Here is a 15,834-nt window from a genome sequence, read left to right on the forward strand (position 1 = left end):
GATGTGATTTTAATAACAACTATATTTCTGGTGTCCTAACAATAATTATGGTGTATTTTTGTATTAGAACAAGTCAGTCTAAATGACTATCTGACCAAAATACCCAAATGTAGAACCTTAAAAATATCTGGTTAACCATACTGTTGGAAATATAATATTTGACTGGTGGACATGTGATCAGATCTAGCAGAGTTGCTGCTAAGTTTTAATCAACAAATATATTGTTTTAATTGATAAAATCCCAATATTTTGAGAGGGTTTTTTATTTTAAAAAAACCAATGCTCTCTTATTCTTTAGATAGAGGGAAAGGCCGACAGAGGCAAGCTATTTTGGGAGAACATCCCTCATCATTTAGACATGATGGCTATGGTAAGTTCCTTTTTTATAAATTTCATAAAAATTATTCATACATCGCTAGGGATTTATATTGAAAACACACCTGTTTTCATTATCTGTGTCTTCTATATGAAAGAAATTGTTCTCACTGCTACGTAGAAGGGATAATCTTTATTTTTAGGTTAAAGCAGCTGTTCAGTTTGTTACAATTCCCTGCCTTATGTTCTTATCTATAAATTACAGGTAATCCCCGAGTTACAAGCGTTCATTTAACACTTGTTTGAAGTTACACGATACGTGCCCCCTAGTGCTTACGAGCAAGTCCCGAAATTACAAATATTGCAGCACCATGGCAATCGTTCGCCCTTACGAGTGACTGCAGTGGCATTGCACTATTCACCCTGGTTATTCCCTCCCTCCCCACTCCAACCCGGGCCTCCCTAGGCACTAGGCCTTCAATACTCACCTTGCGAAGATCGAGATCCTTTGCTTTCTTGGCTGCTCCAGGCCTTCAGTGCATTCACAGAGAATGGAGGCCTAAAGTAATGCAAGATCATGCGAGATCAGTGAGGCGAGATCTCTTGGTAATTTAGGCCTCTGTTCTCTGCAACAGAGAATGGAATTGAAGCCAGGGAACGCTTCCACGGCCCGATTCAGGCACCGGAGGCCTTTTCCGGGCCGCTGTCACCCGGATCTGAGGCCAGGGGATGTTTCTGTGGTCTTCCGATGTCCCATTTCTGGACGGAAGCAGCCTGGAGAAGGCTGTCGGAGAGCTGCGGAAGCATCTCCCAGCCTCAGATCCAGGAGGCAGCAGGAACTGCGGCATAGAGGAGACAGATTTTTTTCAAGGTGAGTCTGGTGCGGCAGGAAGGGAGAGGGAAGCAGGAAGTATCTTAGTGGGTCGGGAAGACCTTGGGGGCCTGTTCCATCACTAGGCCCACCATGGCCTTCCCCACCCTGAGATACCTCATATTCACTTAACGAGCCGCGTCTTAACGAGCAAGGGAGTGATCTCGTTCGAGGTACGAGATTCACTCCCACGAGTTAGAATAGAATAGAATAGAGCTGGAAGGGACCTTGGAGGTGGTCTAGTCCAGCCTCCTGCTCAAGCAGGAAGAACCTATACCATTTCAGACAAGTGACTGTCCAGTCTCTTCTTTAAAATCTCCAGTGATTTCTGACGGCAAGCTGTTCCACTGATTAATTGTCCTTACTGTTAGGAAGTTTCTCCTTAATTCCAGGTTGTTTCTCTCTTTGGTCAGTTTCCAATCATTGTTTCTTGTCTTGCCCTCTGGTACTTTTGATAATAGTTTGACCCCCTCTTTTTTGTGGCAGCCCCTCAAATACTGGAATACTGCTATCATGTCACCCCTATTTCTTCTTTTCTTTAGACTAGCCAAATTCAAGTCCTGCAGCCGTTCTTCATATGTTTTAGTCTCCAGGCCTTTGATCGTCTTAGTTGCTCTTCTCTGAACTTTTTCCAAGATCTCAACATCTTTTTTATAGTATGGTGACCAAAATTGATTGCAGTATTCCAGGTGCAGTCTTACTAGGTCTTATTAGCGGTACTAATACTTTGCGTGATCTTGAATGTATGCCTCTGTTTATATAACCCAGGGTTAGGTAAGTTCTGCCATTCCATTACAAGTGATACTGCCAATTCTAACTCCGTTAGAAACATATCTTGAACTTAACAAGATTATTCAGTAGTTGCATATTAAAAAGGTTCTGGGAATCAAAGCCACAAGTTTTATTTTATAATATTTAAAAGTAAAGTTAAAAATTTAGTGGAACATTGTTCATTTAGTATTCACTCTTGAGTATTTAAAAAGTTGTAGGAATAAAATCAAAGCTGCAAGTTTTGCTTTACAAATAGTCCTTGACTCCAACAGTGGTCTGCTACTTTCATTGTTAAGCAGTTCAATTGTTAAGTGAGTTATACAGTCGTTAAAGCAAATTTGACTTCCTGCATTGACTTTATTGTAAAATTTATTAGCCGCCCATCTTGCCACATGGTAACTCTTTTAGTTACTTTGCTTGTCTGATGTCAGCTGAGAAGGTTGCAAATAATGTGATTCCCTGATAATGCAACTGTTGTAAATGCATGCCAATTGCCAAGCACCCAGATCGGACACTGGGACAGTTGTAAATGTGATGACAGCTTCCCAGGTAAACCAGACAGGAAACATGACTAGAGGGACTAGTTCTATTTTATTGTAAGGCCACATTAACAGAATCTTGCAAATCTGAAGATACAGACTTCCTATCATCCACTTTTAAATGCTGGATCATTAGGGCAGAGAAAATTTCTTTCTCCTGCCATTAAGCTGGTAGTGGCTCTTGCTTCTCTTGTCTGATTGTTTCCTAGATAGCATCTTTTCCCTTTGTTCCCCAAGGTCATCCACACATTCCATTAGGGACTGGCCGTAAGTCACTTTTTTCAATGCCATTGTAACTTCAAATATTACTAAATGAATGGTTGTAAATCACAGACTACCTGTATACAGGTAATCCTCAACTTACAGCCATTCGTTTAGTGAACTTTTGAAGTTACAGTAGCACTGAAAAAAGTGACATGACTGGTTTTCACACTTACAACTATTGCAGCATTCCCATGATTAAAATTTGGACCTGGCATTTATGACAGTTGCATTGTCCTGGGGTCATGTGATCACCATTTGTAACCTTCCCACATGGCTTCCAACAAGCAGAATCTACGGGGAAGCTTTATTCGCTTAACAACCTCATGATTCACTTAACAACTGTAGTGATTTGTTTAACAACTGGCAAAAAAGGTAAAAGGGGGCAACTCATTTAATAACTGTTTTCTTTAGTAACAGATTTTGGGTCAATTGTGGTCATAAGTTGAGGATTACTTGTACTATTAAAAACTGAGTTTTACTAATTAATGAAACATCACTAAATAAGACATGTTGCTGTGATTTTGTAATGGTATATTTAATTGATCCATTGTTTATTTAAATATTCTAAACTTATTAACTAGGGAGTATTTTTTTCTTTAGGATCACATGGTCCTCTGTTACCTTTACCAAGTCGGTATAGAATGGCATCTCGGGATACTCCAGAGCTTGTTGCTTATCCACTTCCCCAAGCCTCCTCATCTTACATGCATGGAGGAAACCCCTCGGGATCTGTTGTCATGGTCAGTGGTTTGCACCAGCAAAAGATGAATTGCTCAAGAGTCTTCAACTTGTTCTGTTTATATGGAAATATCGAAAAGGTAAATTAAACGTCTAGCAATGTGACTGTAAAGCAAAAATGCATTACAATTACCCCACCAAAGCCAGAAGTGTGGCCTCTGAATACTGTTCATTGAATTGCAATTTTATTATAATATAATGAAATAATTGCATTAAGACTAAAGTTGAAGCTTTTGTTTTAATTGATCTCACCCAGTTTTTTGGTGTAGCCTTCAGTTGACTACCAAAAGTTCAAATGCAGCCATTTGCTGGAAAAGGCTTGTGTATGACTTTTTAAAAGGACAGTACATTTCTTTGAAGACAAGTCATTGTTATGTATCTTCCAGCTAAAACTGAAAAATGTCCTATCTTTTAAATTGAATTATTTATAATTTTAAATATTACAGGTGAAATTTATGAAGACTATTCCAGGCACTGCATTAGTGGAAATGGGTGACGAGTATGCTGTTGAAAGAGCAGTCACACATCTCAATAATGTCAAATTATTTGGGAAGAGATTAAATGTTTGGTAGGTGTGCGTCACAATTTTTATTTTAATATCAATACCAATTTAAGATAAATGTGTCAAGTAATGATGTAGATGTAGAAAATTGAATTTAGTTTGGAGAAAATCCCTTTTTATGCATTTACAAAATGTCATTTGACTCTTCATTAATTTGCAACTCCAGAGGATCCTGGAGGAATGGATTTTTTGGATCCTTTTTAGTCAGGTTTCAGGCTCAGATATGGCACCGAAACTTTATAGGTTGCACTCATTGATGATCTCTGGTGGGAACTTGATGGAGGTGGTGCCTCATCCTTGCTTTTCTTGACCTGTCTTTGGCTATTAATACCATTGTCCATGGTATCCTTCTGGGGCAATTTAAGAAATTGGGAGTGGATGGCAGTTTTATGCTGATTCACCTCCTTCCTCCAAAGCTGGTCCCAATCAATGTTAATAAGGAGTGAGAGGTCCAGCTCACTGCCCTCCTTTGTGGGGTGCCACAGAGGTCGGTGCTCCTTCCATAAAAACGCTGGGTGATATCATCTATCACCAGATGAGGTATCATCACTATACTGATGATATGCAGCTATATGTCTTCATCCTGAGTGGAGTGATGCAGTGGACGTCCTGTCACAGTGGAATGTTTCACCTTTTGATATTTTATACCAGTGGTGGCGAACCTATGGCACGGGTGCCAGAGGCGGCACTCAGAGTCCTCTCTGTGGGGATGCGCGCTATCACCCCAGTCCTAGGCCTTCAGCTGGGTTTTATAAAACCTTTTCGCTTTAGGCCTCCGCCGCCATGTACAAAAAAAAAAGGTTCAATCAATCAGTCAATTTCAACTTCTTGCGGGGGAAAAAAAATCTTGCAAAGTTGGAATTGATTGATTGAACTTTTTAGTTCCACCCAGTCTGCTGTTACCACCGCAGCCACGCCCACCCAATGGGCCACACCCAACCCGCACCCGATGATGCATAAGTGGGTTTTGGGTTGCAGTTTGGGCACTCGGTCTCTAAAAGGTTCGCCATCACTGTTTTATACTGTTATTTTTATAATTTTAAAACTTTTTAATCTTAAATTATTCTGATTTTAATGTTAATTTTATTCATTGTATTGTACACTGTCCAGAGTCCCTCTCTGAGGGGCGGTTAAAAATATGAAAAATAAATATATAAATAAATAAATAGAGTAGAGTAGAATAATGGAATGGAATGAACTGGATTAGACTAGAATAGGAATAGGAATACTTTATTTGGCCAAGTGTGATTAGACACACAAGGAATTTGTCTCTGGTGCAAAAGCTCTCAGTGTACGTGCAAAACAACAGAGTAATAATAATCATAATTTCATTGACCTTCCCCTGTAATTTGATAAAATATGTTTTACTACAACAATTATCTATCTATTAAATTATATTAGACTATAATTAAACTAATCAAGTAAAATTTTCTTATTTGAATGTGAAGGGAGTTTTCTTAAGTCTACATTTTAATTGCAGTGTATCCAAGCAGCATTCAGTTGTCCCTAGTCAAATATTTGAGCTGGAAGATGGGACAAGCAGTTACAAAGACTTTGCAATGAGCAAGAACAATCGTTTTACAAGTGCTGGCCAAGCATCCAAGAACATCATCCAGCCACCTTCTTGTGTATTGCATTACTATAATGTGCCCCTATGTGTGACTGAAGAGACCTTTGTAAAGGTAAGAATAGACCATGGTTTTAAAGAATAATCCAGCTACAAAATTTTAAAATAATCCAGCTACAAAATCTAATTCTTCATTAATTTATAAACAAGCAACACCAATCATTGCCATGGTACTATGAAGCCTATATACGTCATCATAGTGACTGCTGAATTATGCTTTAAATTATCAGCATAGAAATAGTCAAGCTCAGGTGATATTAAAATTCTACAACTTTTCTCTTAAATGAAATACATTTTTTTTCTCAAAAAAACCAAGCTGTAAGGCAAAATAAACTTTTTGCTCATTGATTTATGTGTAAACATAAATGTAAAATAGGTCTACAACAGTTTGTAGCTGAAGGCAAACTTACCGCCCTGATCTGTAGTGATGAAGCACTTGTCCTTCCTAATAATAATAATAATAAAAATAAAAATAAAAATAAAAATAAAAATAAAAATAAAAATAAAAATAAAAATAAAAATAAAAATAATAAAAATAAAAAAGTTGGAAGGGACCTTGGAGGTCATCAAGTCCAACCCCCTGCTCAGGCAGGTAACCCTATACCATTTCGGACAAATGACTGCCCAGATTCTTCTTAAAAATGTCCAGTGTTGGAGCATTCACCGCTTCTGGAGGCAGGTTGTTCCACTGGTTAATTGTTCTAACTGTCAGGAAGTTTCTCCTTAGTTCTAGGTTGCTTCTCTCCTTGATTAGTTTCCATCCGTTGCTTCTTGTCCTGCCTTCAGGCGCTTTGGAAAATAACTTGACTCCCTCTTCTTTGTGGCAGCCCCTGAGATATTGGAACACTGCTATCATGTCCCCCCTCGTCCTTCTCTTCATTAAACTAGACATACCCAATTCCATCAACCTTTCCTTATATGTTTTAGCCTCCAGTCCCCTAATCATCTTTGTTACTCTTCTCTGTACTCTTTCTAGAGTCTCAGCATCTTTTTTACATTGTGGTGACCAAAACTGGATGCAGTATTCCAAGTGTGGCCTTACCAAGGCATTGTAGAGTGGTATTAATACTTCGCGTGATCTTGATTCTATCCCTCTGTTAATGCAGCCTAGCACTGTGTTGGCTTTTTTGGCAGCTGCAGCACACTGCTGGCTCATATTTAAATGACTGTCCACTAGGACTCTTGTGATCCCTCTCACAGTTGCTACTATTGAGCAAGGTACCCCCTATACTATACCTGTACATTTGGTTTTTCTTGCCTAAATGTAGAACCTTACTTTTTTCACCATTGAATTTCATTTTGTTNGATAGCGCCCAGTGTTCAAGTCTGTCCAGATCCTCCTGTATCCTAAGCCTGTCTTCTGGAGTGTTGGCTATTCCTGCCAGCTTGGTGTTGTCTGCAAATTTGATGAGTTCCCCATCTATCTCGTCCAAATCGTTGATAAAGATGTTGAAAAGCACTGGGCCCAGAACAGAGCCCTGGGACACCCCACTACACACTTCCCTACATGTAGACGCGGTTCCATTGAGGACCACTCGCTGAGTACGGCCAGTCAGCCAGATACGGATCCATCTGGTGGTGATGCTGTCTAACCCGCATTTTTTTGCTCAGTCATTACAGATAATTCTTGGTATTATAGTAATTGGGATAGGAATTCCATTGCTAATTAAGGCAGTTGTAAAGTGCAATGTCAGGTGACCACACTGCTTAATGACCAATCCCAGCAGTACCCATTGGCATTGTGAAGTGAATCCCAGAGGTCATTAGGCAAGGGCTCACCCTGATCCAAGTCATTCCCAGCTTAGTCCCTCTCAGCCCTGAACCTTGGTAAAATAAAAGAATGCACCCTCTTTTTATATAATATTTTTAATAGAAAATTTCAATTACATTAGTAAAAGCAAATATAAACTAAATTCAGAGAAAATTAGAGAAAATAAGGAACAAATAAAAAGTGCAAAGACACAAAATGTTTTCTCACTTGATTATACTAATAGTATAAATATTTTTAATAACTTATTACCTTCTGTTAAAATACAACAAATGATCTCTTCTTTCCCTATCTCATCTCTTATCTAGAGACAAATGTCTAAAGGTGCTTAAAGGTTCATTATTCAGTTCTGATCAGCAAAAGCCTATTAAGGGTTACCAGAGATAACAACATAACTATTTTAATCTTGATCAGATAAACTAATTTTATATTCCTTCCTTTTCCATATAATAATCTTGCTCTTTAATTCCTTTAAATAATATCCTCAGTTTCTTTTCATTTTTTCTTTGTCTTTTCTCACAAAATCCTTCAAACGTTTAACAGGTCTCTTTTGTAAATCCAAAATAGGAAAATTATCCAAGTCATTTTTTAGTTTGCTATTTGTATAATCCTTTTAATTATTAAGACAGCTGGTTTCATTTGTATATCCAGTATAACATCTTTTTACATATCTTTTTGTAGTCTGTCAATTTTAAATCCACTTTCCTATCAGTCTCAGTTTTATCTGGTAAAACATGTTCTTCCATAACATCTTTTAAGGACAGTCTATAATGACAGATATGCTTAAAATTAATTTCTGAGTCCATTGTTCACAAATATCGTTCAATATGCCTTTATACTTTAAAATATACAATTAAAGTATTTTGCTGCATTCTGTATTAGTAATCAAATTTAAATAGCTTCCTTTAATTATAAGCTTTAGTTTCTTTTTGTTCTATCCAGCATTCAACCTTCAAAGTCTGATTTTTGGGGGGAATTCAAAGCAATGACATTTTCCCATGGGAAGGATTATTATAATTATTGTCAAAATCATATTTCTTATCCATCTGCACTCTTAATTCATTTACCACTTCCCAAAATGAACATTCTATTCACCATTTTGCTGTTTGTTCCAAACATTTTTTTTAAAGTCCTTAATCTTGTATTTAAAACTTCTTTTGCTAAGGATTGAAGGAAGCTCACTTGGTGAGTGCTGTAAAATTTGCCTCTCTGAGGGTTTCTGATAATTGAAGAGCAATTCGATAGTTGTAGAAATGATAAAGAAATGAAGCTTGACAAACTTTGTGTTACTAGCTACATTAGGGGTTGTGACCTTGATTGAAATCCCTCGACTTTCAGTCACTCAACTCACAAGCTGACTGCAAAAATTGTGGTTTCTGCTGTCTGCTCTCAAGGAGCGGCTGTCATGATCTCTCCTTTTTTGGGAATGGTTTTGTCATCTGGAATCCACCCTCTAGCTATCAATCTGACTGCAGTACTATTCCCCAGTCCTTCAGGGATGTCTACTTTGTCATAAATCCCCACTTGAAGTTTAGGGACTGTACCCTCTTCAACTCCCCCACCTATCTCCCTTCATCTCTGCCGTTTAGGCTACCCGGTACAGCACTACTCTGCTTCAGTACTTTCAGCCAGCTGCTGCTGCTTCTGCTGCTACTACCAGACCTCTATTTCAGACCCAATGCTTCTGTAACTTTGAGTGGTTATTAAGCAAGGATTACCTGAAGTTATTTTTCATGTATCAAATTTGTACCCTGCCACATTGTAATCATTCAATATTTGTTATCTTAATCTAGGGCAGCCAGGATATTTAATGGAAGTACTTCATAATGATGTATCTTTGAATTACTCTAGCATTGAGTCTTGCTGCTTAGCAAATATATTTTTGTTTTCTTGTGTTTTGTTTTGTTATAGTTGTGTGATGATCATGAAGTCCTATCTTTTATCAAATATAAAGTATTTGATCCAAAACGTAAGTAAATATTACTTGAAGGAGAACAGCATCAGTGGATATTAGCCATGATTGGGTGTGCTTATGGTGTTCTCATGGGCAGTTTTTTGGGGGTATTGTTGGATTAAATATGCCTTTAATGTGATAGAAAACAATTTAACTTTGCATTTTTTAAAAAAATATTAAAAAAAAAACTAGGCAAATGATTCCGGACAGAGAAAAATAAAGCAAAACAAAACATTTTAACTCTTGTTTTTCCAGCATCAGCTAAAACACTTTCTGGTCTCTTGGAATGGGAATGCAAGACAGATGCAGTGGAAGCTCTTACAGTACTCAATCACTACCAGATAAGAGTGCCTAGTAAGTATCACTGTGAAATAATCTTCACATCATGTTTGCTGGGGATGTTATTGTTTTTTATTAATTAGATAATGTTGGGCTGGGAAGTATAATTTGCAGAAATTACATTCATAATGCCTTTGGGCCTACTGCATTTTAATCTATTTGATTGATTGATTAATTGAGTGATTGATTCATTGATGACAATTTATATGGTCACCCAACTAATTCCAAGTGACTCCCAGCATCTTACAAAGGTAAAACCCCAGTACAAAAACAATATAGAAACAACAACAATCAAGCCTGCCACTTGACGTGCTCCATATTACTCTTTGGCCCCCAGGCCTCTTGGCAGAACCACATCTTCGGGCCTTTCAAAAGAGTGTCAAAGTGGTGACCAACTTTATCTCCCCAAGGGTGATGTTACAGAGCCACCACAGAGAAGGCCATTTTTGGTCCTGCTAGATGGACTTTCTTGGGAGAGGACAGTAATTTTGTTCCATTATGGTCAGAGGTTTTCTCTATCTATATCTATATAAATAAAAATGTAAATGTTCATTTGTTCAAAATCTTAAATCTCCGAAAGTTCTTCACCGATTGCTTTGAAATTTTGACACAACGTTGCATTCGAATACACGCGTGTTTTTATATACCTATATTATATAGATGTCACACGTGTGACAGGTAAAAACATGCTTTTTTTGAAAAACAGTGCCATCTGTTGGACGTAAAAGCAACACACGCTTTTACCAGACTGAGCCACAGCAACGCGTGGCTGGGTACAGCTAGTGTGTTTATATTTGAAAAACAGTGCTACAAATCCTCAGCATACCTGAAAAGCTGTCTTTTAAAATAGTTAAGAAAGCATGTTAAATATCCAGTAGCTAGAGAAGTTTGCTTTAGCAATTACGATAATGATACTATTTGTTTTAGCAATTATGGTAAAACAATGTTGTGAATTATTTTAATAATTATGTAAGTGCATTAGAAATAAATATACACACACATACTTGCATAGTGTTTGTGTTAGATAAATATATATAGAATTGTAACTGTTAAGATAGTATCATCAACAGTGATAAAGATGCTTATACCTACAGTAGTGGCCAAAATTGTGGAAACCTTTTGGGAAAAGTGTACAGTAGAAATGCCACCTTTGGTTAAGTTTCCACCAATTTTTCTTCTAATTTCTTTATAACTGTAGCCTTGTCACTTAATAATACTATTTTACATTGCTTTCTGGACAACTAGTCAACTCTTTGCACCATTACTTTAATTTTATTACGTTTTACAAGCTCACTAAATGAAAGAACACAAAAAAACCCAACCAGCTTGATAGCGATCACATAACACATTGCCAAATGTCCTCCTCTCAGCTTCAATACATGACATCAGTAACTGAATCCTACTGTGATCTGATTGGCTCATTGCCAAAACAAGATGACACCTGATTGGCTCTCTAAACACTCAGGCTCATTGGCTACAATCAGATGAAGGAAAGCTACCTGATATCAACCTAAGCAAGTTGTGCTTCCTTTTTCTGGTTATTTGGCTATAACTTTTCATAGAATACAGTACAGCTAATAGAACAAACTTTGTTGCATTACATTCTTGATTAAATTATCTTTCCATTGATATATAATTTTATGGTACTACTAAAAAAAAGTGGTGTTATTAGCCATCAAACCTCAAAAATACACTTTTTCCAAAATGTTTCCACAATTTTGGCCACTACTATACATCCAAGTTTAAAGCAGAGGCAAACAACAAATTTTGCTCCTATGTAGTAAAGGATTAGGTTGACTGTGAAAGAATAATCTAGTTCTGTGATATAGTCCAGTAATTTTCAAACTGGTGATGTAAATGGCAAATTAATTTCTGTTCCCCCACCTCAGAAAAAAAATTAATTGGATTAGTGTTCAGCAGAAAGTAGGTATACTATTTATTTTTACTAATTCCATGTTGATCTATATATCAAACAAAACCATGTTAGAATCTTGCAATTTATAAAATACTATCTTTTAATTAGAAATAAACAATCCAGTTTTCTTGAAAGAGCTAATTAATAGCTGTCCAGGCAGAGCAGAAACAAGTACTGCCAATGATTCTCTTTGCCTGTGTAAGGTATCGGACTGCCTGCTACGCTTGCTCTCAGTTGTGTTTGGGCGAGCCAGCATGTCTAGGCAGTGATTTAGCTTTGATGTACAAGCTCTCCCACAGTTGTGACTTCCTTCTGATTTTCTCACAGACCACTAAGGAATTGTGACCCACTGTTTAAACCTATGACATTGCCTATTTCGAAGACTTAAAACTTAGAAAAAAACTGATCTACCCCATGCAACTGTCCTAACAGCAGTTGTGGTTTTATTTGCAAACTAAAATATTGTATTTTCCCAGCAAGAAGATACTGCATTTTGAATGTTGTATTCATGTGATATTTCTGTGAGAGAAATGTAGTTGTCAGGAAATGCAGGTATATTGCTCTCTGTAGAGTAAAAAAAAAATGCCATATTTCTATAAAACTGTGTTTATAGAAAATAAGCTCACAGTAGTTTGCTATTTTTCCATCTCAATTTGTATCACTTGTACTTAAAAAAATATAATCTTAATCGAGCATGCTGTTTTAAAGAGTAAAATTTTTTTTCTAACTCTTGAGTTTCCTTTTGCATTTTACAGATGGCTCTAACCCGTATACCTTGAAGCTTTGCTTCTCTACTTCTTCCCATCTGTAGACAAAAGACGGCATGCTACGGACTCCTTTTGCCTTTATTTACAAACCTGAGATGATACGTGGTTCATTGATTCTAAAATATTTGCCCTGTTTCCTTGTTTCAGTTTAACTGGTTTATTTGTTTTGTAATACATGAATGTGTTTAAATGCCAAATGTTTCCTTTTTTCCTCCAAAAAAATAAATATATCTGTGTATAATATAGTGCATATTAACCCATTTAACTGTTAACTACCGGGTTTGACTGCCTTGGTAGTAGTGTGTGCATATCAATTGGATACGGATCTAGATTTTAAACCAGTTTTCCATATCACAGTAACATTGCCATTTCATTTACAGTGGTTATTTTTCATTCTGGTATAAATGCAAAAAGGATAATTATTTTAGGATATTAGTTGTAAAATTCATGGTTACTGTTAGTAATTTTAAATTGTATATGTTACAACAATTCTAAGGCAAAATTACATGTACAAATTCTTTCCAAATTACACATACTGATTTTTAGTAATGTAATATATGATTTTTAAAAAGGAATTTCACGAGAAAAAAAATAATACCTTTTTGCAGAATGGAAGGAAACTTATTTTTAAAAATTGCCTTTTCAGAATTATTTTCATTTATATTAGCATGATGTCCTTTATTGCTAACCTTGGCCTGGAAACTATTGCAAAATAAAAATAAACACTCAAGTCGCAATAATAGGTTTTCTGTTTTCTTCACTTTAACCATCTTGTTATAAAATGAAACCAGTAATGATTAGAGGTGATTTTAGGGAAATGGGTGAATAGAACTTTTCAACTTGCTTCCACAGTCCAATCTAATATTCCATTATAGTTTTGGCTAAACAGCTGATTTGCGCCCTGTTGATATTGTACTGCATGCCCTCCAAAACAGCCACTAAGAGGGAAGTATATTATTTTAGGGATATCAAACATTCTTCATATGAGAACCTGTTTAGACATCCCCTGGTCAAAAAGGAACAAAAGTCTACAACATATGCAAGTTTGTGCAAATTATTTGTCTGCGTTTTTATTTGTTGAAGGTGGTTTGAAATGACAGTTGTGCTCAGAGAAAGAAAGGAAATCAATAGATTTTTCTTATATTTGTAATCATATTTAAATGGACTGTTGCAGTTTAACAACATTAAGGGGTCACATGTGCCCCTTTATGAGTGGTTCTGACTCACCTGATTAATGAAAATAAGTATGAAACTTGCTTTCTACAAAGTAAAGCAGGAGCTCCTACCTTAAACTGCTTCTGAGCGTTGAAGAAAGAAAAGTAACTGTTTATTACAGTCTCATTCTTAAGAACTGGGCCCATCTGTCCAGGAAAGAAGACAAAAGTAAGCTGGTATACAAAGCATTAGGGCAAATGTAGTGCTTACCTGCAATACCTGTATCTGCTATATCTTTTTCTGCTTTCAGGTTTTACTGTTAGATGTTAAGTTTGTGCTCCTGCACAATGCAGAGCCTCCGTCTCTACTTGGGGAATTTATGTGCTCCCAAAATGATAGTAAAAATAATAAGACCAATATTCCATACACAGCTTGAGTATTAAAGGCAGAGATTGGTAAGTAACCTGATAGTTTTGTGGAGGTGAATCAAATAATACTGATGAGAGCAAACTGAAGGCTATTTGTAGCTAAAATCAACTACAGTAGTTCCTTTAAAAAAGTGGCTTATTTGGTAGACTGCTTTACTGTTCAGTGTGTGGGGGGGGGGAGAGGGAGAGTGAGAGTGATGCACATACACACCCATATACCATACAATTTGTTTTTTGGGTCAAAGGTGGGTGCAGGTGGGTACAGGTTATATCTTGCTTCAAATATTTACGCCTTTTGTGGTCTTGTGAAAGCTAGGTTAGATAAGGGAATAAAATCCATATAATTCTTCTACCACTTGATTATAAAATGCAATTTAATTGTGGCTTTCAAAGGTCAATAAAGCTGCAGTTATATACATGTTTACATGGAAATGAGGCCAAATCAGTAATAGGGCTGTGTGCTCTTCCATCCAACCACCTCCCTTCCATGTTGCTGCTTTAAACCATTGACCAAGTCACTTTTAAAGTAGTTGGGTTCATATTAATGCAAAGTCTGAAGCACAGCTTACTAATCATTTTCAATGTACAACATACTGACTACAGTAAATGTGCACAGAACTTAAAATAATTACTTTGCCTTGGACAATTATATGCAGTATCACTTCATGCATTGAAATTAGTGGACCGGCTCCCAAACAAATTTGTACCAGTACATTATCAGTCTTAATGCTGGGTGTATAAACGAAGCAGTGTATGTTTAACTTAGGACAGTGATGCGAACCTTTTAGAGACCGAGTGCCCAAACTGCAACCCAAAACCCAATTATGCATCATCGGGTGCCGGGTGGGTGTGGCCCATTGGGTGGGCGTGGCTGCAGTGGTAACAGCAGACTGGGTTGGACTAAAAAGTTCAATCAATCAATTCCAACTTTGCCAGATTTTTTTTTTTCCCGCAAGTTGAAATTGACTGATTGAACCTTTTTTTTTTTTTTGTACACAGCGGTGGAGGCCTAAAGCAAAAAGGTTTTATAAAACCCAGCTGAAGGCCTAGGACTGGGGTGACAGCGTGCGTGCCCACAGAGAGGGCTCTGAGTGCCGCCTCGCACCCATGCCATAGGTTCGCCACCACTGACTTAGGGTCATTTATTTATTTAAAAATATTATATAGCCATTTGCTCACTCTCATTCACTCTGGGCAACTTCAAAATATACAAATAATTATACAAATAATAAAAAATCAATAACCCCCACCTCCCTATTAAGCAACCTTTTTTTATACAGGCCATCTTTCTTTGGCAGAAATGTTTTTTATGCTGTAAACATAACTAGTTCAGCTAAAGCTCTAATAACTGAATTGTTAGTTGCAACTTGGTTGATATTTTTGTCATTCATACTTTTTAAAGACCAGTCTTAGATTGTTAAAATAGGTTGATTCAGGAATCAAATGAGATAACTGTGCATTAGTGCTGTCACTCAAGCAAATGCTTACATACAGGACCATTTCCCAATTATTATTATTTTTTTTTTTTTTTCAATATAAAATTTTATTGTTTTTATCATAAAAGAAAAAAGAAATACATCACAGGTATTACACAATGTTTTATCCCATCCCCCCACCCCCCAGACTTCCCAAACCAAACCTAGGCTAATATTCAAATACAAGTAAACAAATATTAATATCTCTAACTCCAAACTCTAAACTTAAACAATCCATCTCCTCCGTGTTAATAAAAATTATTCATTTAATTAGTTCTTCAAATACCCAAAATCTTTACCATTTCAGCAAGATAGTTTAACAGCATCCCTTACTTATACAAAAAAA

General features: G+C 36.7%; 1 protein-coding gene across 1 annotated transcript in view; it reads left to right on the forward strand.

The window, feature by feature from the left end:
• Positions 1-13,145, forward strand: part of HNRNPLL (heterogeneous nuclear ribonucleoprotein L like) — a 23,566-nt gene extending 10,421 nt beyond the window's left edge. Inside the window, exons 5-11 of the mRNA XM_015812077.1 lie at positions 299-370; positions 3,361-3,578; positions 3,945-4,066; positions 5,541-5,742; positions 9,367-9,424; positions 9,665-9,763; positions 12,419-13,145. Of these exons, the coding sequence (XP_015667563.1) occupies positions 299-370; positions 3,361-3,578; positions 3,945-4,066; positions 5,541-5,742; positions 9,367-9,424; positions 9,665-9,763; positions 12,419-12,474 (827 nt within the window). The 3' untranslated portion in view covers positions 12,475-13,145. The remainder of the gene's footprint in view (positions 1-298; positions 371-3,360; positions 3,579-3,944; positions 4,067-5,540; positions 5,743-9,366; positions 9,425-9,664; positions 9,764-12,418) is intronic.
• Positions 13,146-15,834: the final 2,689 nt, after the last annotated feature.

This window comes from Protobothrops mucrosquamatus, unplaced genomic scaffold, assembly GCF_001527695.2.
Source record: "Protobothrops mucrosquamatus isolate PMUCROS unplaced genomic scaffold, P.Mucros_1.0 scaffold_57, whole genome shotgun sequence".
Lineage (NCBI taxonomy): Eukaryota > Metazoa > Chordata > Lepidosauria > Squamata > Viperidae > Protobothrops > Protobothrops mucrosquamatus.